This window comes from Sus scrofa, chromosome 6 (genome assembly GCF_054392235.1).
Source record: "Sus scrofa isolate SSC_HxYL_T2T_F1_AM1 chromosome 6, Sscrofa_HxYL_maternal_Yorkshire_Landrace_v2.0, whole genome shotgun sequence".
Taxonomy (NCBI): Eukaryota; Metazoa; Chordata; class Mammalia; order Artiodactyla; family Suidae; genus Sus; species Sus scrofa.
This window is the reverse complement of record NC_139388.1, coordinates 11461036-11486088: the sequence shown is the minus strand read 5'-3', so window position 1 is coordinate 11486088 and position 25053 is coordinate 11461036. Positions and strand designations below refer to the sequence as shown.

Here is a 25053-nt window from a genome sequence, read left to right as displayed (position 1 = left end):
GAATGTCAGTCAAAGGATAGGCGGGTGCAATAGCAATCTGAGGCACAGTATTGGTGGAGATACGAGATGGACAACCTGAGAGCGGAACAGGGGGAGGAGTCCGGCTTTTCTTGATTGGGCCATAAAGGAGGCAGTGCCACCCTGGGTACTCCGGATTGGCTGAGCGTGAACCGCGCCCCCTTCTCGCCTGAAGCCTTCAGTACGAGAAGAGGGCCCGGCTCGCCCCAGTTGGCTGCCCGTGCCAGTGGGGTGAGAACGAGTGCAGACCGGGCTCTGGGGTCCCGGCCAGAGACAACGTAGATCCAGGAGTGGCGCGCGCCATCTCAACGGTGAGGGAACACGAGTGGGCGACGAGAGAGAGAGAGAGGGGTCGGGAACCCCAGGGAGCAAATAAACCTTCGAGACCGGAAGTGCCTTCCGAGCGCAGGCGGACCCGGAAGTGTGGCAAGACAGCAGCCACACCCGGAAGTGTGATTCTCCCGCAGCTACGGGAAGTAATGATACCTGGCCAATTGAGATACGGAGTTAAAACAGGTGTTTCTGTATCTTTATTTCCTAAGGCTCGGTAGAGCCTCCCTATTCGGAAAGTGTTGGAGGTTGCAAGAATGTGGTCATGTGTTTGAAATTCTCATCCTGTTAAAAGCCAGGGGAAAACGAACCCCAGGAGTGTGTGCAAGGGGGCCGGGCTCAGTAAAAGCTTAGAAGTTTCTTTTGATGCAGGTTACCCTCCATTCCTCTCCCCAACAGGGATGTTCAGATGGAGGCCGGAGGAGACATTGCTGCCCCAGCCCCCGGGGACGCGGAGGACTTGGAGGACACGCGGTTCCCCAGTGAGGAAGCTAGAGATGGTGGAGGGGTTCAAGAGGACCCGCCCGATCCTGGAGATGGAAGCGTGGAGGAAACAGGTATGCATTCCCTTCATTAGGGTCTTGGAAGGAATCCCTAGGGGGTGTTTTCGTTGGGGGAGACCTACAGGAGATCAGAAAGGAGGAGTCTTTTGGGACCCAGGGGAGTAGTTTAAACCATACCTTAGGTCAGCGGGAAGTCATTGCGGACTCACGTTGTGGTTTAAATCATTGAGTAAAGACGAAATCATTGGGTATCAATGGATGTTCACTGGGGAGCCGGTGTAAATTTAGATCATTGAAAAATCAGAAAGGAATCATTTGGGGCCAGAGCGGGCCACTGGGGATATAGGATGTTTAAGTCAGTGAGTGACCAAAATAAAGTTAATAGACTCAAAGGGGAACTATTTAGAAATCAATGTTTTGGGAGGTTAGGGTGTTTTTAAAGTCATTGAGGTGGGGAGTTCCCGTCGCGGCTCAGCGTTAAAGAACCTGACTAGTATCCATGAGGACACAGGTTCAATCCATCCCAGGCCCGCTCAGTGGGTTAGGGATCTGGTGTTTCTGTGAGCTGTGGTGTAGGTCGCAGATGAGGCTCAGATCCGGTGTTTCTGTGGCGTAGGCTGGCAGCTGCAGCTCCAATTCAACCCCTGTCCTGGGAACTTCGATATGTAATGGGTGGGGCCCTGAAAAACCGAAGAAATAAATAAAGCCACTGAGGTGGGAAGGAGGATCAGTGGGGGAGCCAATGAGTACTCAGAGTATTTATGTCATTGAGGAGTTGGTAGTAGTTGTTGAAGGGAGTCTTTAAAGAACCAGACCTTAGTTGATGTTAACAGTGATCAGTGGACTTCAGTGAAATTATTTGAAGGAGTTCCCGTCGTGGCGCAGTGGTTAACGAATCCGACTAGGAACCATGAGGTTGCGGGTTCGGTCCCTGCCCTTGCTCAGTGGGTTAACGATCCGGCGTTGCCGTGAGCTGTGGTGTAGGTTGCAGACGCGGCTCGGATCCCGCGTTGCTGTGGCTCTGGCGTAGGTTAGTGGCTACAGCTCCGATTCAACCCCTAGCCTGGGAACCTCCATATGCCGCAGGAGCGGCCCTAGAAAAGGCAAAAAAAAAAAAAAAAAGACAAAAAAAGAAATTATTTGAAGAGTGAGAGGACCAAGAGGAAGATCCTGGAAGACCCTGTTGTATGTGTAAAGATACAGACTAGAGGATCATCTGGGGTCATTGGGGTGTGAGTGCTCCCTGACCATCTTAGAATTAGTGGATGTTCGTGGGGTCATTGGGAAAGATTAGTGGACATCACTGAAAATTAATCATCTGGGGTGGCCGTCTTTGAGAACTTGGGAGGTATCGGCAAATATTGGAGAAGGTAATTGGAACTGTCATTGAGAGACTATGAGGTCTTTGGAATTTTGTGGGAAAACTGTTGATACATAGTTGCCAATGGATAATGATGGTTATCATTGGGAATATGTGGACATCAACTAAAATGGGAGGGTAGTCAGTAGAGGGCAGCAAAATTGTGGATTTCATTGGTGAATGGCTCAGATTTGATCCCTGGCTGGGGAACTTCCGTATGCTGTAGATGTGGCTGAAAAAAGAAAAAGAAAAAAAAAGTGAAGGTCATGTAAGAACAGGGTATTTAACGTGAGGTCACTGGAATGTTAGTGAACATCAGTGAGAGTGAATAGGGGATTAAGATGTGAGTGTTAGTGGATAATCAAGATAAAGATGCTGATAATCATGCAGAGGTATTGGGATGCTTTGAAGTCTTGGGAATGGCAGTTATTGAAAGGGAAATAATTGGTCTGTAGGGATAGAGAGGGTTAGATAATGACAGGGAGATGGGATTATTGGGGTGTTGGGGATCATTGAAACCTAAGTGTTACTGGGCATCATTGAGGAGTAGAGGAGACCCAGAAAGTCTGTGTCAGTGCCACGGGTCTTGGCAGGACCAGAGGGATTTGGTAGGTGTGTGGATACAGAAATGGGAATCCACAGGCAGATGACTTACCAGGGGCTCCCTTTCAGGATCCGAGACCAAGGACCAGCCACCCAGCCTGCCGCTCCTGTCAGAGGCTCCATCATGCCCCTATGGGTTCTGGGGTCCTGCAGCCTCTGAGAGTTGTCCCATGGGTGGCCCTGAGAGTGGCTCAGGGGCCCAGGGCGGGGACCCCAGTGACGAGGACTGGCGCAGCAAGAGGAAGCACGTGTTTGTGCTGAGTGAAGCCGGGAAGCCCATCTACTCTCGGTACGGTAGCGTGGAGGCACTGTCAACAACCATGGGCGTGATGACAGCCCTCGTGTCTTTTGTGCAGAGTGCAGGAGATGCCATCCGTGCCATCTATGCTGGTGAGCAAAGGGGAGGAAGCAGAACAGGTGATGGTGCCTGGGAGTGTGGCTGGCTGTCTGGCAGTGGGTCTCTCTGGGCTGCCCCGGGGACCTATCCACCTAGTTAGGAATGAATGATTCAGTGTGTGTAGATGCTGGCCAGATGTCAGTTTGTCCAAGAGGTACATTGTCTGTTTCCCCTGCTGCGTTCTGAGGATTAACTGACTGGAATCTAAGTAACTGCTTGCTTGTTGCCTCAGAGCGTGCCTTTCGGGGTTGGGTGGCTCAGATGGCTGTCTTTCTAGCTCTGTTGGTCCATGCTCTATCTTCCTCATTCCATGCTGGATGCCTGATTCCTTGACGGTCCCATCATGTCTCTGCCAATGTCCAAACTCGCCCAGCGTGTCCTCATTCTAGTCCTGGTGTCCCTAGAGTGACTGTGTGGTCTTGGACCAGGAGTGTGTGCCTTTCAGGGGAAGCGGGGAGGAGCACCACCTGACCCCCTCCTGCCACCATTGACCCGTCTCTACCCCCGCCCCATCCTTTCCCTCCCCCAGAGGACCACAAGCTGGTGTTCCTACAGCAGGGGCCACTGCTGCTGGTGGCAGTGTCAAGGACTCCTCAGTCAGCCGCCCAGCTGCGGGGGGAGCTGCTGGCTGTGCACGCACAGATCGTGAGCACTCTGACACGCGCCAGCGTGGCCCGCATCTTCGCGCGCAAGCAGAACTACGACCTGCGCCGCCTGCTGGCCGGCTCCGAGCGCACCCTGGACCGGCTTCTGGACAGTGTGGAGCGAGACCCCGGTGCGCTGCTCCTGGGCGCCGTGCGCTGCGTGCCTCTGGCTCGCCCGCTGCGGGATGCTCTGGGCGCGCTGCTCCGACGTTGCACAGCTCCTGGCCTGGCGCTCTCGGTGCTGGCGGTTGGCGGTCGCCTGGTGACCGCAGCCCAGGAGCGGACTGTGCTGGCCGAGTGCCGGCTGGACCCAGCTGACCTGCAGTTGCTGCTGGACTGGGTGGGGGCCCCGGCCTTTGCTGCGGGCGAGGCATGGGCACCGGTGTGCCTGCCCCGCTTCAATCCCGATGGTTTCTTCTATGCCTACGTGGCCCGTCTCGACGCCATGCCTGTCTGCCTGCTGCTGCTTGGCACCGACCCTGAGGCCTTCCATGACATGGCCACCTGCCGGCGCCTGGTTGAAGATGGCATGCACTCCCTTGGGGCCATGCGTGCCCTCCGGGAGGCTGCCAGCTTCTCCGATGCCCCATCAGCCAATGCCTCTGCCTACAGTGTGCAGGCTGTGGGAGCACCTGGCCTCCGGCACTTCCTCTATAAGCCGCTGGACATCCCCGACCATCACCGCCAGCTGCCCCAGTTTACCAGGTGAGCCCCGACCCTGTGGGCAAGTGGCCGGGTGGGAAGGTTTATCTAACGGGAGAGTTCAGCGACTCCTAGACATGATTCTGGGGAGAGAGCCAGCCAGGCTCTAGAAAGATGCGGTAGAATGGGTCTCTGCCAGATGGAGAAAGCTCAGCCATCAACATCCTCTGTTCTAATGGGGAGGTTAGACCCTGGCAGTCCTCCAGGCTAATGGAGGAGGCTCAACTCCCTAACTTCACTGAACTCCCTAGACCAAGGGTAGATAGGCCAGCCAAGAAAGCCCTAGACTGACCTTGTCCCCACCTGCATCCATCACTGCAGTCCTGAGCTAGAAGCCCCGTACAGCAGAGAGGAAGAGCGCCAGCGCCTGTCGGACCTGTACCACCGCCTGCACGCCCGCCTCCATAACACCTCCCGGCCTCTGCGCCTCATTTACCACGTGGCAGAGAAGGAGACGCTGCTGGCCTGGGTGAGTTGGGTAGGGCTCTGAGGGGAGTTAATTCTCTACTTCTAGCCTTCTTTCCCTCCCTGTATGCCCTCTAACCACAACAGCCTCCTTTAAGCACACCGTGCCTTTTGCCTGGCTGTGGCTTTGCCTCCAACAATGGCCCTGCCACGCCACTTGTCTTTGAAACCCATTAAGTGGTAAAACGTTTAAGTCCCATCATTCTGTTGACTGTTCTCTCAGGAGCCACCAGTAGAGTGTCTTTGACCTTTGAGAGGTCCCATTAACAGCCATCAGGATGCCTGCAGATTTCCCATGAGCCCTGCCCGCGTGTGGGCAGGTACCAGTTGACCTTTGATTCTGTGAGTCTCCAGCACTCTTGCGCACTACAGGCTTGGTCCTGTACTGTGCCTTCCACCTGGTGTGTCCTTCCTTGGGGTCTCTTCAGGGCTCCTGTCCACATTTCCCATGGCTCTATTGAAAGGCCAGCAGTTCAGGGAGTTTGTTCATAGTAACTCCACTGCAAGGGGCATCTTCCCCTAGATTCTGTCATTTAGAGCACTTTTATTAAATCATTTATGACATATCTGTTATGCATCAGACATTGTTCTAGGCTGAGAATTGTATTTAATTTAAAAAGCTTTCTAGGAGCTCCTGCTGTGGTGCAAGGAGATTGGTGGTGTCTCTGCAGCGCTGGGATGCTGGTTCCATCCCCAGCTGACACTGGGTTGAGGACTGTGTTGCCACAGCTGCAGCATAGGTCGCAACTGTGGCTCAGATCTGATCCTTGGCCAGGGAACTCCATTTGCCATGGGGCAGCCAAAAAAAAAAATTTTTTTTAACTTTCATTCACAAACAATTTTAGACTTAGAAAGAAGTTGCAAAAAATTGTTTTAAATAGGTGTTTCACCTAGTTTCTCCAGATGTTAACATAACCACAGGAACTCATCAAAATCAGGGAATTAACATAAGTGTAATTATGTCTTATCCACAGAGTTCATTCTAACTTCAACAGTTGTCCCACCGATGTCCTTTTTCTGGCCCAGAATCCAGTCCAGAATCACACGTTAGATTTATTTACTGTGTCTCCCTTGTCTCCTTTATTCTGGAGCATTTCCTCATGACTCATGAGTCTTTTTTTTGTCTTTCATGATGCTGGCAGTTCTAGAAAGCACCAGCCAGTTAGCTTGTAGAGTGTCTCTCACGTTGGGTTTTTTGAATATTTTATTAGGACTAAATTGAGGTCATGCATTTTGGGCAGATGTATCATGGATGTATCCTTTTCTTCTTCGTATAAGAAGGACCCCTTTTTTTTTTTGCTGCTCCCATAGCATGCCAAAGTTCCTGGCCAGGGATCAAACCCTAGCCACAGCTGTAACCAGAGCTACAGCGGTGACAACAGCGGATCCTTAACCCACTGAGCCTTCAGGAAACTCCTGTGTCCCGCGGTTGTGAACTTTAATCATTAACGTGCTATCTGCCAGGTTACTTCACTTTAGTCTTTTCGTCCTTTGTAATCAATAAATAGCTTGTGGTCATTATGTCAGGTTCTCTTTTTCACCGTATTTTCATGCGCTAATTTCAATATCCATTAATGATTCTTACCTACAACAGTTGTTTCTCTGGTATTTACCAGATGTTGATCTAACATCATTGTAACGTCTCCATTGATTAGTTGAGATTCCACTGTGTGGAAGAACTTTTTCTGCTATTTGTTGAATTTCAAATTTTATAGCCTCGCCTGAACTTTTCTTGAATTCAGTGGGCTAAATTCTTTTCCTGTCATTTATTTTTTGTGCTCAGATTGTCTCTGATTTCGCCAGTGGGAGCTGTGATTTAGCCGTACTGGCCCCTGTGTCTTTTTGACGCATCCACATGCCTACTTGAGCGCTTCTTACTTTCTGGCACCAGATCTTCCAAGCTCAGATTCTTCTTTCTCTGTGCCAGTCCTGAAATTGACCATCTGTCCAGTGAGCCCTTGGACCATGTAGTGGAGGGTGGTCTTGCACAACCAAGATAGGGTAGGCCCAGGATCTTAAATCGGGTGATCAGGAGATGGAAGGGAAGGTTGCAGGCCATGTGGGTATCTGGAGGAAAAGTATATACCTGGCAGAGGGAAAGGACTGTGCAGATGCCATGAAGTGAGGCTGAGCCTGCTTTTATTGGAGCACAGTAGGGATAGGCTAGAATGGCTGGAACAGAGGGAGCAAGGAGAGCAGAAAGAGGTAGTGTGGAAAGATGCTGGTGACCTAGTCAGGTTAAGCCTCTCAGGTTGGTATAAAGATTAAATTGAATTAATCCTCATAGTATGTCTAGGCTACAGATGATAAAAAGCAAAGGTGTGTGGAGCCTAGAACAGGACTTTGTACACAGCAATTGCTCATTAAATGTTGAGCATTGTAGGAATTTCCTGGTGGCTTAATGGGTAAAGGATCTGATGCTGTCGTTGCTGTGGCTCGGGTTCAGTTCCTAGCCTGGGAACTCCTGCATGCCTCGGACACGCCCACTCCTCCCCCCAAAATGTGAAGCATTGTTGTTGTTATCCCCCGTCCACAGATGAGCAAACTGAGGTTCAGAGTGTGTGTTCACACACACCACCAGCATCACCCAATTGAAGCCATTAGAGCTAACTGATCCCTTGAGCCACTCATGATAACAGTCATACAGCTTACCTGCTTTTTAGCCCAGTGACCAGGCAGCACCAGGTAGGAGCTGCTGCCAGGTGAATCTTCCAAACTGGAGACAGGTGTGGGGCTAGCGTTGGGTGGACAGCCTTGGGTGTGGCCAGCTCCAGCCCCACTGACTCTGTCTCCTCTTAATCCCCCAGGTGACCTCCAAATTTGAGTTGTATACCTGCCTCAGCCCCCTGGTGACCAAGGCGGGTGCCATCCTCGTAGTGACCAAACTCCTGCGTTGGGTGAAGAAAGAGGAGGATCGGCTCTTCATTCGTTACCCACCCAAGTACTCGACACCCCCAGCAGCCCCAGCTGCCTCTACAGACCAAGCTTCCCATAACGGCTTGTTCACTGGACCTTGAGAGGCAGAGCTCCCAGACTGGGCCGTGTGGGGAACCACCACCTTCGGCTTTTACCTTATCTCCAAGGAGCAGGGTGTGGGGGTTAGTGGTGGTGGTGTGTCCCCGTCTTCCTGGGCAATGGAGCAAGATCCGAAGGGCTGCCCGCAAATGATGGGTGGCAGCCTGACTGCACACAGGTGAGAGGCTGCTTCCGCAGCCCCCTCACGCCCCTCCACCTCTGGGAGACTCCTAAGCCTCCCTCTTCCCCTCCCTCTGCCCCGCCTCACCGCATCCACTTGATGTTGCAGCCTCTGTCAGGGAAGAAAAACTGCACCTAACGGGCCCCAAACCCACGCCCACAAGGACATCCCTTTGCCTTTCATGTACTTCGTTTTTACCCAGTCAAAAACGACCCCATCAGTGTTGGCTGCAGCTGCTGTGATGAGAGGTGGCCGAGATCCAGAATTTTTACACAGGGACACTTAGCTTCCACAGCTCATTCTACTCATGCGTATCATGGAGATAACCTCTCAGAGGCTGTTACAGGAGGATGTGTGAGAGAGCAGGGACTTGAACCCTTGTAGAACACCACACAGCACATGCCCGTTTGTGCCAGACTTTCACAACCGGCACAACACAAGCAACCTAGAGAGGGAGACCGCCCCCTGGTTTCTCTGGGGGCGCACAGCCCTTGCTCCGCAACCATGAAGATGCTAGCTCAGCCCTTCTCTTCGCGCACCTGAAGTCAGAGGCCTCGTGGGGGAGCGTGCGCTGTAAGGTGCACTCTACGCATGCGCACTAACTGCCACTCAAGCTCAGTGCGGACCACTTCCGGGAGCTGAAACCTTGCGCCGCAACCTGGTCAACCAATGAGCAGAGGCGCACTGGACGCATGCGCGCTGTACAACTTTCCCACTGCCCTTCTGTGTGTTTTTGTTTTTTTAAAACCAATCCTCACCCAAAGCGCAGGCGCACCAGCCTTGCCCTAGAAATGGCCATGGACGGGGAGTTGGAGCATGTGGACCTGGGGCCGCCAGAAGTTGTGGAGGAGGTTGAGGAGGCTGAAGGTACTGGGGGCACTTGGGCGTCTGGCGGCCAGGGCGGAAGGGAAGGAGCTTTGTCTCTTTAAAATAATGAAATATTTATCGCAGTACCGAAAAAAAGTACAATTGTAAGCCTTTTATAGAAAAAAAATGCTGTTTGAAAAAGTGAAGATAACGTGTTTTCTCACCATCTAGATTAACTGTTGGAAGTTTTTTGGCTCTATTGTTTACATATTTTAAAGTAAACAGTAGACGAAACACTTAAGTCTGCATCCCTTCAAACAGAAAAGGGGTGGATGTTCTCACAAAATCCACTCGGCTGCTGCCACATCTAAGAAAATTAACGTAATTCCCTAACCGCATTTCACACGCAACTCGTATCACCCTTTGCATGGACTCTTAGATCTCAGTCGTGAATGGTCACTCCCGCAGGAACCTTCTTTGCTCCAAGGTATTTTTGTTGATATTGATACACCACACCCCAGTGAGAGGAAAAATAAAAGTTGGAAATTACAGCCTAGCCGAAAGAAGAAAATCTCCCAAACCAGTGACCCACTGCTATGCCACTAGCTTTGTGGGGGTCTTTTGTTTTGTTTCTATTTTGCTTTTTAGGGCTGCAGCTTCCGCATATGGAAGTTCCCAGGCTAGGGGTTTAATTGGAACTTCACCTGCTGGCCTACGCCAGAGCCACAGCAATGCCAGATCTCAGCCACGTCTGTGACCTTCCCCACAGCTCATGGCAACACTGGATCCTTAACCCACTGAGGAAGGCCAGGGATTGAACCTGCGTTCTCATGGATACTAGTCAAGTTTGTTTCCACTGAGTCACAATGGGTACTCCCTAACATTGTTTTTAATTTTAGAAAATTTCAGAATACACCAAAGCACAGAAAAGAGCATGATGAATGCCCATGTACCCATCACTCTGCTTCAACAGTTGTTGACTCTGCCCTCCTTTTCTCTCCCTCTGACCCCCCCTACTTCACACTTATTCATAAATGCACTGGATTGCATCTTTCCAGATAACAACAATAGTTATAGTTATATATTTGTGTATTGTCTGTCCTAGGATGTGAGCTTCAGGCAGGCAGATCATCGATTGCCATTTTCCCAGCACCTAAAACAATGCCCGGTTGGCATATAGTAGATGCTCAGTAATTTTCTTTTTTTATTGTATGAATAATGAGATAACTAACACTGAGAGCTCTCCTAGATTATGGCTTCACATTAAGTGCCAGCTTTCAACAAGAAATAAGAAAGATGCCAATAGATCTCCTTTAATAAACGATACTATAGCTACCATTTTGCTAAAAGAAAAAAAGAAAAGAAAAACCTTATTATCAGTTTTTTTTTTTTTTAAGAAGTTATGATTTACTTCACCAGCAATGGAGACAATTGAAAAGCATATCAGGTTACCGTTTCTAAACCTTTGAGGAGTTCGCTTCGTGGCTCAGCGGTTAACGAACCCGACTAGCATCCATGAGGATGTAGGTTCGATCCCTGGCCTTGCTCAGTGGGTTAAGGATCCAGCAGTGAGCTGTGGTGTAGGTTGCAGATGCAGCTCAGATCCCACATGGCTGTGGCTGTGGTGTAGGCTGGTGGCTACAGCTCCAATTGGACCCCTAGCCTGGGAACCTCTATATGTGGTGGGCATGGCTTTAAAATAGCTAAAAAAATAATCATAATTAAAATAAATAAACCTTCGAAATTGGCCTTAGGAAGGAAGGGGTATCTGCTATTGATTACTCACAGAACAAACTTATTTTGTCTCAACAGCAGAAGTAGCTAGGAAAGGCTTTACTAAAGGAAGTTTTGCAGATTTTTTTTCTTTTTTTCCCAAGCTAGGGTTCAAATGGGAGCTGCAGCTGCCGGCCTGCACCACAGACAGCCACAGCAACCGCAGCCTCATGGATACTAGTCCCGTTCATTGCTGCTGAGCCATGATGGGCACTCCCATGGCAGAATACTTTTCACATCTCAAATGCTATTTCATATCTTTAGTCACCATACTTGGTAATCAGAATACACAGATTTGTGATCCAGGCATCGGCATTGGAATGTTGACCGAAGCAAAACACAGGAGCAGTCCCAGAAGTGGCGAAATTTAGGTATATCCACGCACTTTGAAATGCCTGTGTAGTGGACATTTGCTTTTCTTAAGAGGCAGGAAGAAATAATTATTTTACTTTAATTAGCTAAAATTAATTTTAAAAGGCTAAGATCGGGATTCATTGACACAGTACGCTTTAAGAGATAAAATTCTTAGGAGAGACCAGCAAGTTGGGGTTAAAGAAAGAGGCAGTTCGACTGTGATCCTGAATGTGTTGCACAGAAAAACGTCTGAAGTCTCAGAGGCCCGTCTGGTGACTCTAAACAAGGGACTTGGATTTGGGGGACTGAGCAGAGGTGGAAGCGTTTTTTAAAAGGAAAATGTAAGTAGTACGAAATAACTAAAAAATAAGAGGAAAAATATTGAATGGCATCCGAGGATCATACATGAATATTGGTCAGTATTAACATCTTGGGAGTTCCCAGGTGGCTCAGCAGGTTCAGGACCTGGTGTTTTCACTGCTGTGGCTCGGGTTCTATCCCTGGCCTGGGAATTTTTGTATGCAGCCAAAAGAAGAAAAAAATTAACATCTCGATTTTGATGGTTATCCAGCAGTTACCTGGTAGAGTCCCCTCATAAATAGGAACTATACATTGGAATATTAGTAAATAATGGATCATGATGCCTGTGATTTATGTGCAGAAATGTTCATTAATTGGAATTCTGGTACAAGGGCAAATAGTACTGTGGCCTATTTCTACAACTTTTATGTACACCTGAAATTATTTCACAATAAAATGTTTCAAAGGGGCTCATGCTCTATAGTCTGTTTTGTCATGCTGATTTTTTTTAAACATTTTGTCAAGATGTTAGTTGGACTATTTAAAAGATTTACTACAGAGCTAAAGACAGAGCCTCGATTCAAAATGAGACCTATCTGTTCCAAAACACAATATTTTGTGTCATTAATTCCAAAATTAAAGTGTCTTCATAATCTAAAGTTTGTACTATACTTTTATATTTGAGCATATAAGAAAGTTATATAATTTATAAGCATTTTCTCTTTTTTTTGCTTTTTTTTTTTTTTTCTTTTTAGGGCCATACCCTCGGCAAATGGAGGTTCCCAGGCTAGGGGTTGAATCAGAGCTACAGCTGCCAGTCTACACCACAGCCACAGCAGTGCCAGGTCTGAGCCACGTCTGTGACCTATACCACAGTTCACAGCAACGCTGGATCCGTAACCCACTGAGCAAGGCCAGGGATCACAGGTTCGATCTTTTGGATGCTAGTCAGATTCGTTAACCACTGAGCCACGATGGGAACTCCAGCATTTTCTAAATATTGTTTATAACGTTCTCGCAGAGAAAGCCTGCCATTTATAATTGATTTATACTTGTATAGGTTTAGCTTTATCGAAATTGCTCAAAATTAGAAGATTGACTGATCACTCATGATCTTAACCTTGTGACTGGGACTAGAAATGCAGTAGGGAGGGAAAACGCAGGTGGAATTTTCGCAGAATGGTTACACAAGCCAGCTGTAAGACATTTGGGGACAATTGGGAAACCACACTTACGCTGTATTTGATGATATGAATGATGCAGTGATTAGTGATGATTGCTAATTTTGTTGGCGTGACTGCGGATTTGAGTCATCTAAGAAAATGTCCTCTAGTAGTTGAGACTCTGAATGAAGTATCTAGGGATGAAATGTCATGAAGTCTGGGGCTTGCTTGAAAATATTTGAGCACAATGAAAATAGAGGAAGCAAATACAAATGGATATTAATGATTGTCAAATCTGGGCAATGAGCAAGCAAGAGTTCATCAGGTGTCCTCTCTACTGTCATGTGCATTTGGAAATTTTCATAACATTAAAAACAAAACAAGTGATCACAGACACCTCCCTTTGTTATTAGATTTAATTTTTTTTTTGTTCCGTTCCAAATATCTAGAGTACTAGATATTTGTATTTTAAAGACTTTAAGCCTCCAGAGGAGACGTACAAATCTGTTACTGATGATACTAGAGAAAGGTAGTGTGATTTAGAGTCAAGGAGAGAAGGGGAAATTTCTTTTGCTTCTTCTTTTTTTTTTTCTATTTTGGCCACACGCATGGCGTATGGAAGTTCCCAGGCCAGGGATCGAATCCTTTCTGCCCCAAAGACCAACAAATCCTTAACCTGCTGACCCGTGAGGGAACACCAGAAGTTTCATTTTAGCCTCACATATTTCTGCAGTGTTTGAATGTTTGTAGAATGTTACTTGAGTAAGTGAAAATTAAAGTAATCCATGAGATCATTTTACCAAGTTCTACGTGCCTTCACCAAGCTTGGTTGAGGGGCTGTTGGTAAGAAGAGACTTATACTTTTTTATTCCATGTTCTTCTACATTTGTTTACTAAGTAATTTAGAAATGCAAAGGCAGAATTAAATTAATACATAAAAGGTCTCAGGCAAAACAAAAAAGGTGTAAATAAAGTGAATATGCCACCAAACATTTCAACAAAATTTAATAAGCCCAGATTAAGAACCCCAAACTTACAACATGAGTTTTAATGGCTACAAAGATTTTACCTATGAATGTGCTGTAATCAACGAAGGCATCTTTAAATTGCTTCCATTTTTTACTATTATGAACAATGAAACAATCTTGCCTACCATCCTTGTTTCCTTAAAATCAATGCCCAGAGGTGGAATTTCTGATCTAGAGAGGTTGAGTACATTTTTGATACTTACTATCAGAAGGTTTGAAATGAGATAGTGTTTTTGCTTATCAGATTGGCAAAAGTGATAAAACGTATTTGGCTGGTAGGAGTCTGAGGAAGGAGTCTCTTGTGGGCCTTTTAGGAATTCATTCTAATATATTCCTGTGCATGCACGAAGAAGGCTGTATGAGGATGTTCCCTGGGTCGAACTGTGTTCCCTCAAAATTCATGTGTACCAGAACCTCAAAATGTGACCTTACTTAAAAATAGAGTCTTTTAAACAAAACCGGTTAAGATTAGGTTGTCCTGAATAAGCGTATACCCTAAGCGAATGACTGGGGTCCATATAAGAGGGGAATTTGGACATGCAAGGATAAAATTGCAGGTGAAGCACCGACACGCAACAGAAGGACCCAGTTGGTGATACTTTGTTATGGCTTCTCAAGAAAACCAATAGAGATGGTCACTGTGGCATTGTTTGTAACAGTAAAAGAAGGAAAGAAAGGAAGCAACCTAAAAATCCATCAGTAGGGGACTGCTTAAAAGGGTTATTAGTCCCGGAGTTCCCATGGCGATGCAGCAGAAACAAATCCAGCTACTGTCCATGAGACTATGGGTTTGATCCCAGGCCTCACTCAGTAGGTTAAGGATCTGGCATTGCTTTGAGCTGTGGTGTAGGTCGCAGACATGGCTCACATCCCTTGTTGCTCTGGCTGTGGTGTAGACAGGCAGCTGTAGCTCTGATTCAATCCCTTGTCTGGGAACTTCCATGTGCCATTAGGGCGGCCCTAAAAAAAAAAAAAAAGGAAAAAAAAAAAAGGATTATTTGTCTGTATCATAAAGTGAAAAGTACAAGCTGTGAAATGCCATTTAGGACATGACACCACTCATGTGCGAACTGGATGATCCGCACGTGGACACAAATAGCTTGTAACCTTGCAGAGGGGCATTAAGGAGCATAGTCTCCGGGAGGGGCTTTCCTCTGTATGTACAGTGGGTAAGCATTTCTCAACCTACTTTTTTTTTTTTTTTTTTTTTTTTTTTGTCTTTTGTCTTTTTGTTGTTGTTGCTATTTCTTGGGCTGCTCCCGCGGCATATGGAGGTTCCCAGGCCAGGGGTCGAATCGGAGCTGTAGCCACCGGCGTACGCCAGAGCCACAGCAACGCTGGATCCGAGCCGCATCTGCAACCTACACCACAGCTCACGGCAACGCCGGATCGTTAACCCACTGAGCAAGGGCAGGGACTGAACCCGCAACCTTATGGTTCCTAGTCGGATTCGTTAACCACTGCGCCACGATGGGAACTCCTCAACTTACTTTTTGTCTATCCTATGTGTTTTGTGAACTGCCTTTTATTTTCGCTTAGTTTTTCTTGGAGAGCAATGGGTCACTGGGCGTTGCCCCTTTATCGTTGATTTCAAGAGTTTAAGATGTTGGCATTTTCCCTGTGATTTTGTTGTTGTTATAATTTCAAAAGTTAACACAGGGTCATGCTAGAGAGTACATAGACGTGGAGTTCCCACTGTGGCACAGTGGGATCAGCCGCATCTCTGGAGCCCTGGGATGCAAGTTTGATCCTAAGCCCAGCCCAGAGAGTTAAGGATCCAGCATTGCCACAGCTGCAGTGTAGGTCTCAACTGTGGCTTGGATCTGAATTCCATATGCCTCAGGGCAGCCAAAGAAGGAGAAAAAAAAAAAAAAAAGTACAAAGTGGTATATGTGACAAAATTGTGTTTGAATCAAGATCCAAATAAGGTCTCTTGCTACAATTAATTGTTATATGTCTCAAGTCTCTCTCTTTTTAAAATAAATTTTATTGTAGTTGACTTACAAAGTTGTGTTAGTTTCAGGGGTACATCAAAGTAAATCAGTTATACCTATATCCATTCCTTTTCAGATTCTTTTCCCAGGTAGGTTATTACACATATGGTAGTATGTATATGTCAATCCCAGCCACCTCATGTATCACCCCACGTTTCTCCTTTGGTAACCATAAATTTGTTTTCAAAATCTTTGAGTCTGTTTCTATTTTATACATTCTTTTGTATCATTTTTTGTTAAATTCCACATATTAGGGATTTCATGTGATATTTGTCTTTCTCTTTCTGACTTACTCCATTTAGTATGATAATTTCTGGGTCTCTCCATGTTGCTGCAAATGCCGTTATTTCATTCTTTTTTATGGTTAAAGTAATATTCCATTGTGTATATGTACCACATCTTCTTTATCCACTCCTCTGTTGGGGGACGTCTGGGTTGCTTCCATGTCTTGGCTATTGTAAATTGTGCTGCCGTGAACATTGGGGTGCTTGTATCTTTTCAAATTATGATTTCCTCCAGACAGATGCCCAGGAAACCATATGGTGCATCATATGTTCTATATTTAATTTTTTAAGGAACCTCCACACTGTTCTCCTTAGTGGTTGTACCAATTTACATTCCCACCAACAGTGTAAGAGCGTTCCCTTTTCTCCACGTCCTCTCCAGCATTTATTGTTTGTAGACTTTTTGATGATGCCCATTCTGGCTGGTGTGAGGTGATAGTTTTTATTTGCATTTCTCTAATAATTAGTGATGTTGAGCATCTTTTTATGCCCTTTCTAGTCATCTGTCTGTCTGTCTGTCTGCAGAGAAGTGTCTGTTTAGATCTTCTGACCATTTTTAAATTTTTTTTATATTGAGCTGCATGAGATGTTTGAATAATTCATAGATTAATCCCTCATTGGTCACTTCATTTACAAAGATTTTCTTCCCTTCTGTGAGTTGTCTTTTCATTTGTTTATGGTTCCCTTGCTGTGCAAAAGATTTTAAGCTTAATTAGGTCCTGTTTTTTTATTTTTGGTTTTATGTTTTTATTTTATTTTTGTCTTTTTAGGGCCAGACCCACAGCATATGGAGGTTCCCAGGCTATGTGTCCAATTGGAGCCATAGCTGCCGGCCTACACCACAGCCACAGCAATGTCAGATCCTTAACCCACCGAGCGAGGCCAGGGATCGAACCCACAACCCCATGGTTCCTAGTCGGATTCATTTCCACTGTGCCATGATGGGAACTCCCTATTTTTGCTTTTATTTTTATTATTCTAGGAGGTGGGTCAAAAGATATTGCTTTTATTTAGTCATAGAGTGTTCTGCCTATGTTTTCCTTTAAGAGTTTTACAGTATCTGTCTTATGTTCAGGTCTTTAATCCATTTGGAGTTTATTTTTGTGTTTGGTGTTAGAGAGTGTTCTAATTTCATCCTCTTGCATGTAGCTGTCCAGTTTTCCCAGCAGCACTTATTGAAGAGACTGTCTTTTCTCCATTGTATATTCTTGGCTCCCTTGCTGTAGATTAATTGACCATAAGTGTGTGTGTTTGTCTGGGCTGTGTATGCTCTTCCACTGATGTATATGTCTGTTTTTGTGCCAGTACCATGCCATTTTGATGACTAGCTTTGTGGTATAGTCTGAAGTGCCTCAAATCTCTTTTAATCTGTAGAGTTTCCTCTCTCTCTCTTTTCCTTCTTTGCAATTTATTTGTCAAAGAAACCAAGTTGTCCCACGCTGTCACCTGGAGTCTGGAGGATGCTGATTTCATTCTCACGGTGTCATTTAACATGTTTTCCTGTCTCGTATGGTTCCTCTGAATTGGTATTTAGATATGGAAACCTGATTACTTGATAAGATTCCCCACCCTTTTTGGGGTGTTGGGGTGAGGGGTAAAATCCTTCACAGGTTGTGTTGTGTTCTTCCATCAGGAGACTCCGAATATCCAGTTGTCTTGTGTGGATGTTAGCAGCCATTAGTGAACCATTTCCTAGACCCTTCAGTTCTTTAAGAATTTGCACATTGTGGCCTATCATGATTTTAAAGAAATTCTTATGATGTCGTTGTGTCCTAGTGCATTGGTTAAAACTTCGTACTGATTTTGAACAGCAGCAGCAAAAGTACATCCCCTTCTCTCACCTTGGGATTTCGTTAAGGGGATGACTGTGGTGTTCCATGACCTTTCAGGGAAAACTGACCTGTAGGAGTTCTTGATTCATCGGGCACACACCATCAGGGGTCCTGCATGGACCCTGCTCTGGCTGGAAAGCTGCCCCCCAGCCTATCCTTGGTTCAGCCCAGGGGCGTCCTCAGAACCCACTGAGGCTTTTTCCCCCCGTTCCCAGATAAGTTTGGACCTTTCCTCAGTCCCCTCTCACTCTCATGGCATGCTGTAATTCTGGTTTTCATCTCCACAGGTCAGACCAAGTCTTTAAAGAAGACCGAAGACTTACTGGAAATGGTGAAAAAGCTGCAGAAAGGTCACGTGTCTCCTTATGTCTGAGGCTTAGCCTGAGGTTTGGGATACAGGAAGATGTTCAAACTTAGCCCCCTCAACTCACAACCTTGGGAAATTATCCCATTGTGCTTTTTCCCTCTTATACAATTTAATTCTTTAAACACAAAACACAGCTTCAAAATTCAAGAAGTATAAGAGGATGGAAAACCCAATTCTCCAGTATCATTATGCATATATGTGCACACGCGCGTGCACACACACACACACACACACCAATCATTCATTCCCTGATCTACAGGCCAGCAGCAACTATTTTTAAATTCTTAGGTATTTTTATAGAGATTAAAAAAAATACATTCTTGGGTATCTATTCTTTGTCCCCCCCACCCCACTTTTTTAGGGTTGCACTCATGGCATATGGAGGTTCCCAGGCTGGGGGTCGAATCGGAGCCACAGCTGTCAGCCTATGCCACAACCACAGCAACACCGCTGGATTCTTAACCCACTGAGCAAGGCTAGGGATTGAGCCCTCATCTTCATTGAGCTTAAGCAGGTTCTTTAACCTCTGAGCCATGAAGGCAACTCCTGTCTCCTCTTTTATATACAGAAGGCAGATGGCAATGCAAACAGCTTTGCACTTTGCTTTGTTTATTGATGGGAGACTGGGAGCCTGCCTGCATCCAATGCCCACAGCAGGGCTGGGGCAGAATACCAGCTAGATTTGAGGTTGGATCCCCACTCCCCACCCCAGTCCATCATTTATTATTTATTATTTGCAAATAAATAGGAATCTCCCCTTCCCCCAACTCTGTGGTCACATACAAAAGTGTATTGGACCAGCTGCATAGGCTAAAACTGGGTAGAGAAATTGCAAGATTAAAAATGCAGAGCGACCCTGACCAGCTCCAGTAAAACAGACCCCAGGGATTTGTGTCATAATCAGCACCTTGGAGAGTACCTAGTCTCCTGGAAGTCACAAGAACTGGAGTTGGCAGCCTCTGAAAATCCAGAATTTGGAGTTCCCGTCGTGGCGCAGTGGTTAACGAATCCGACTAGGAACCATGAGGTTGCGGGTTCGGTCCCTGCCCTTGCTCAGTGGGTTAGCGATCCGGCGTTGCCGTGAGCTGTGGTGTAGGTTGCAGATGCGGCTCGGATCCTGCTGGAGCGGCCCAAAGAAATAGCAAAAAGACAAAAAAAAAAAAAAAAAAAAAAAATCCAGAATTTGAGCTTAACTCTGGAATGCCTTAGTGGTTGGTGGTGAGGGCAGGGTTGGGAGGGTCTCACTCTGTGCTTCCAGCCTTGAAGAGAGACGAGGGGAAGGCTTCCCCATACAGAGCACTGAAATTTGGACTGCGAGAAGTTAGAGACGACACCCTAAAGAGACAGTGATCATTGGAAACGGTGATGGCTGTCAAAATGAAAGTGGCACTTCCCCATATCTCACATGAGGCCAACACAGAGTCCAGGTAGACAGATGGGACAACCCAGCCTGCCAGGCTTTTCATAGGATGGGGCAGGCGGAAGATCTCCCACCGCATTCAGAATTATGTGTAGAAGCCTGAGCGATCTGCCACCCCTGCTTCCCCACATTACCTACTGCTCCTCTCCACTAGATCACTAGACACACGCCAGCCCTACCAGACCCCTTAACCGCATATTTTGGGCATGTGCCTTACTCACTCCCACTGCAGGGACTTTATACTCATTGTCCTTCTGGCTGGCATGTCCCCCCATCCCACCCCACAGAGCAATAGGTCTCCCTTCCCTCCCTTGGTTTGGGGCCTCTCCACATCTCAAGAAGCACCTTCTACCCTTTCATTCTTCAGCCCCTTGCTTCACATTATTTTCCTCCATAGCATGTACTGCTACCAGCATTGACATCGGGAATCTCTGTTCAATGTCCTTGTCTCCCAGGCAGAATACACGCCCTGCCAGGGTTTCTTACAGAACCTGGCACACAGCCCACACTCAATACATGCTGACTGATAGCAACAGTCACAGTGCCCACACCCACCTGCCTCCTTCTGCCTTGGACAGCCAGGCAGGTGCCTTCTTTGCCTCAATCTTTCTTTCTTTCTGCAGAGGGAAGCCTGGAGCCACAAATTGAAGACCTGATTAACCGGATTAATGAGCTTCAACAAGGTAAAGTTTGGGACCTAAGATGGCCAGCTGGCCAAGAAGGACCTGGGCTTTGAAAGCCTCCACTTCCTCATCTGTAAGACCCAGGCCCCTGCAGGGTGTCCGACGATGAGTGTGCAGTGTCACGGTCTGTGCAGGAATAGCAATCCTAGAGGCTGCCCTCACAGTGTGTCTTCTTCCCTTCTTTGGCCCAGCAAAGAAGAAATCCAGCGAGGAACTAGGAGAAGCCCACGCTGTCTGGAAGGCCCTGCATAGGGAACTGGACTCCCGTAAGTGGGACCAGAAGAGGGACCCAGAGATCTCATGCCCAAGTGTTGACGGTCCTGTGCGCAGCCCAGGGTCTTTGTTCCCTCCACCTGCGAGGCCCATAATCCCCTTCGCCTCTTGCTCTCTCGAGTGACCTTTCAGCTCTCAGCTGAAACTTGACCCAAACAGGTCTGCCTTGATGGACCCCTTTAAAAATAGTACACCCGCTTCTCTCCCTGGCTCGATTCATTTTTTTCACAGCCTTAATTTCTACTTGACGTGGTATGTCTCCTAGTCTCCACCCTCAGTATAAACCCTGCGAGTTCTAACAAGGGAGCCCTGCAGTCTTTCACTCCTTCAGCACTTGGAGGGCATGTGGGCCCCAAGGGGGAGAAGCTGGATCAGGAGGGGCCCCAGCGGGAGATGGGTGCAGGGTTGATGAGAAGATGCTTCCCCTCCCCTGAGGCTGTACCATACCATCTTTGGGACCATGGGCCTTGCCTTTGCATCAAGTTGCAGTCAGGGCACAGGATAAGGCCCCTGGAGGCTCAAAATGTCACTATGTTTTCCAGTGAATGGAGAGAAAGTGCATCTAGAGGAGATTTTGAGCAAAAAGCAAGGTATTTACCAGCTGCTTCATCTTCTTTATTCTACCCCATCACCCCACGAAAGCCTGAAGTTCCCAGCCAGCCAGAGGAATCTCCCTGAAACCTGAGTCAGGGCGCTCCCCTCTCTGCTCAGCTCTCTGCCTTGGCTGCCATCTGACTTGGAGTAAACACTCGTGTGCCCTCGGTGCCCGCCAGCGCCCCGTGTGATATGGGCCCTGGCTTCCACCCAGCCCTGACTCCTCAAGAGCGCTCACAAAGCCCCTTGGTTCCTCTCCCTGCAGAGGCGCTGCGGATCCTGCAGCTGCACTGCCAAAGGAAGGAAGGTGAGGCTCAGAGGTAAGAGGTCCTGCCCAGCTCTTCCTCGCCTTCTTCCCCAGGCTGAAGGAAGAGGAGGCAAGAGTTAAGGAAAATAAATCTTGGACACACGCTCCTCATTCCCCCTTTCTATAAACATCAAGTAGCTAGACGCAGACACTCGTGTGCATCTTTGATATCAAGTGGTGGTGTTAAGATGAACTCATTTAATCATCACCAGTTTCTTTACCAAATAAATTTCATCCATTGGTTTTAGTCTATGTCTTCCAGCTCTTCAACCATCCATTCATTTGTTTATCTGCCTGTTTATTTATGCCCCCAGCCACCCATTTACCCACCCATCCATCTACCCACTCATCCACCCACTCTCCCATTCATCCAGCCATACATCTGTCCAACTGTCTTAACTCTTCAGACATCCATTATCTGTCCAGCCTTCCATCGAATCACCTTCCACCCATCCAATCATTTGTTCCATCTTCTGCCTTTCCCGTCACCCATTTAACCATTCATTTCTTTATCCAACCATCCTTCTAGACAGCTATCTACCCTTCTGACAATATTGCCTTTATTTCTCCATCCGTCCATCATTTCTCCACTTTTCATTTCTCTAATCAGACATCATCTCTCCAGTCTACCACTCACCCATCCAATTCACTATCCATCCAGCCATCTATGTCTTCATCCTTTGAACCTTTACTTAACACTTTCTTGTGACCAGTGGTCTCAAGACTTTAATAATGTGGGAGGGAGTTCCTGATGTGCCTCAGTGGAAACAAATCTGAAATCTGAAACAAATCTCAGGTTCGATCCTTGGCCTCGCTCAGGGGTTAAGGATCCAGCATTGCCCTGAGCTGTGGTGTAGGTCACAGATGAAGCTTGGAACTGGTGTTGCTGTGGCTGTGGTGTAGGCCAACGGCTACAGCTCTGATATAACCCCTAGCCTGGGAACCTCCATATGCCTCGAGTGCAGCCCTAAAAAGACAAAAAAAAAAAAAGCAAAGAAAAGAAAATGTGGGGAAACCTGATGATAGTTAACATGTATATATGCTTGATAACACTCCCACCACTGTCTGATGAGCAGTTTCTGTTCAGTGATCACCTAATCCTCACAATGGCAATACCACCATTTTACATATGAGGAAACTGAGACCCAGGGAGGTTAAATAAGCGTGTCCATGATCACAGAGGAATAGCAGCTCCACGCTTCAGCCCGGGAATTAGAATGTATGATGCTAAACTACTGTACCTTCACACAGGTTCCTTGGGGAGGCATGGTTTGATGGGGGACAGAGTGGACAGGGTGGTAGTATCAGAGAGGCCTATAAAGGTTCACGCTTGGTCGAAAGAAAGGAGGATGATGAGGCTGTGCACAGACTCCCAGCCCCACTCGTGTTGGAAGGAGTGGTGGCTCCTTCAGAGCATTTAACTGAGTGAGGCTTTCTTTCCTTTCCCAGGAAGTACATGTTGGCGGAGCACGCAGATCAAATTTCTATCCATAACTCTCAGATCGCAGAGAGTCAAGGACAGAGGAAGCTGGGGTAACCCTGGGGTCAAGGGCATGGAGTAGCATGCTGTGGGGAATGGGAGTGGGGCTGGCATGAGGGAGAGTTTGTTGGAAAGGGAGCTGTTGGAAGCACGGCTTAGAGGATAAAGCCCCTAAAGGGACTTCTGGCAGAGGGAGCACCAGGCAGAGATCTGAAGGCCTGGGTGTGAGCAACCTCCAGCCTGGGCCTGGCTGGTGTCCATCCTAGCACGTGTTTTCTCATTCCTGGATATTGGCCCCTAGGTGGCACGTGGAACTGCTGGAGGCTTCGAGAGGCCAGCACAAGGACCTCTGGGAATTCCACGTGAGCCATTATCATTGCCTCAACCAAAGCCACACCTCCCCTCCCCAACCAGAGCCAGGGTCTCTGTCGACTGGCCAGGGTCCACCTACTGCTCAGGCCCAGGGCCAAGGGGTAGTCCTTGACTCTCTTCCTCTCACCCCTTCAACTCAGTCCTTCAGCTTCTACCTTAAACCTGGCCACCTCTACCCACCCCACCCACTACCACCCCCAGCATCTGTTACCCAGACTGTTACAGCTGCCATCGCAGGTCTTACTTACCTCCTGCTCGCCTAGAGAGTGCTCATCTTCCAGTGGCAAATGGGTTCTCTCAACCAAACATGGTCAGGTCATTCTTCTGTTCAATCAATGTCTCTGAATGTGTCCAGCAGCATTCCACACTGGCCAAGTGTCTTCTGTCCCCAAGCTGATTGGGGGCAGGGGGAGGCATACCCCGACTAAACAGGAACATAAGTAGGTAGAACATGTAATGCCAGTGGGAAAGTCCTCTCTGAGCAGGTGACATCTGAACACGGACACGAAGGACGTAAGTGAGGGAGCCGTGCAGGTGTATCTGAGTGCAAATGTCTCTGGGGGGCTGACCTGTGCCTGGAGTATTTGAGAAGGAGCAAATGGTGGGGCTGGGGCAGGCAGGGGGTGTGAGAAGGAGGGAAAAGATGAGGTTTTAGAGGTACACGGGGATGTGAGGTGTGATTGAGGGGCAAGCAGCTCTGCCGGAGCCAAGCCACAGCAGAAGCTGCACACTGAATTGATGGATAGCTGAATTAATGAACACCCTAATTCAGATGAGAACTTTCGGAGAGGCGCAAAGGAGGAGAGGCCCCCAGGAGGCATCTGAACGAACAGGGCTCCTCTCTTTCCTCGCAGATGCTGAAGCAGCGATTGGCCTGGGAGATCCGTGCCCTGCAGAGCAGCAAGGAGCAGCTGCTCACCGAAGGTGGGAGTCCCGCGCGCGTTGCGGCGGAGCTGGGGTGCCCGCGGGATCTCCCGGCCCCGCCCCTGACGCCCCGCCCACCCACAGAGAGGCAGGCGCGGGCGAAGCTGGAGGAGGTGGAGCAGCGGCTGCGCTCGCCGCCCGAGGTCCCGGGCGCCTCGGCAGAGAAGGACGGGTGAGACTGGAAACCAAGAGGGGAAGAACCCGAAGTGCCCCAGGCCCAGCACCTCCCAGAGAGGCGGGGTCAAGCGGGTGGGAGGAGTCCCTGTGGGCGGGGCTCTCGCCTCCTGGGCCTCCCTGGAGTGGCTTCCTCTCTGCCCCGCACCACACTCCCGCTCTCCCCTCCTCTACTCCTTCTCCGCAGGCTGAAGGCGGAGCTGGAGAAACTCGGGGGCAGGTCCCCGCCCAGGCCCAGAGCACCCCAGAAGTCGGAGCCAGCAAATGAAAGGTAGAGCTCAGGATGCTGGCAGGACAGGCCGCGAAGAGCGGGCGGGATGTCCCCGGAATCCCTCAGGGGGTGGGGGGTGGTGAGCAGGTGCGGGGCGTCCTCGGGGGGTGGGGACAGGGAAAAGGCGGCACGGGGCAGCGTGGACGGGCACCAGGGTCCCGCAGCCTGATTTCCGGCCCCTACAGGCCGGCCGGCAATTCCCCAGTGGGAGCGACCTGGCACTACCGGCGGAGCTGGCCCTGACGCCCCCCTAGGTCAGTAGGACCCACCGGCCCTCCCTTTCTTCAAGGCCCGCCCGGAAATAAAGGCGACGTTTGCGGACTGCCCTGCACCTCTCCGGCTGAGTCTGTGTTTCGGGAACCATCAGGGACCGGGTGGTTCCTTTTCTCTCTCCCAGGGAAGGGATGGGGCCTCGGCGGACTCCGCCCACTAGTC

General features: G+C 48.3%; 2 protein-coding genes across 11 annotated transcripts; both read left to right on the top strand.

The window, feature by feature from the left end:
* The first annotated feature begins 226 nt into the window (after nt 1-226).
* Nucleotides 227-9231, top strand: MON1B (MON1 homolog B, secretory trafficking associated). Of its 2 annotated transcripts, none has more exons than XM_005655760.4 (6): nt 227-329; nt 748-905; nt 2884-3204; nt 3741-4560; nt 4879-5026; nt 7830-9231. In XM_005655760.4, exons 2-6 carry the CDS (start codon nt 758-760, stop codon nt 8037-8039), a joined length of 1647 nt encoding a protein of 548 aa, XP_005655817.2. In that variant the 5' UTR covers nt 227-329; nt 748-757; the 3' UTR covers nt 8040-9231. The 2 variants fall into 2 exon arrangements, with proteins under 2 accessions (XP_005655817.2, XP_003126899.2); XM_003126851.5 differs by lacking the exon at nt 227-329 and adding an exon at nt 466-534.
* On the top strand, nt 8990-24944 carry SYCE1L (synaptonemal complex central element protein 1 like). Of its 9 annotated transcripts, none has more exons than XR_014805407.1 (12): nt 8990-9085; nt 18041-18103; nt 20164-20223; nt 20415-20489; nt 21039-21086; nt 21356-21397; nt 22847-22930; nt 23179-23239; nt 24104-24173; nt 24258-24345; nt 24535-24618; nt 24908-24944. XR_014805407.1 is itself a non-coding variant. In XM_013988493.3 (12 exons), the coding sequence occupies exons 1-12, from the start codon at nt 9010-9012 to the stop codon at nt 24921-24923; spliced, it is 780 nt and encodes a 259-aa protein (XP_013843947.2). In that variant the 5' UTR covers nt 8990-9009; the 3' UTR covers nt 24924-24944. The 9 variants fall into 9 exon arrangements, 6 of the variants coding, with proteins under 6 accessions (XP_013843947.2, XP_005655816.2, XP_084815676.1 ...); XR_014805406.1 differs by having other exon boundaries at nt 24804-24944; XM_013988493.3 differs by having other exon boundaries at nt 21356-21410.
* The last annotated feature ends 109 nt before the right edge of the window (nt 24945-25053 follow it).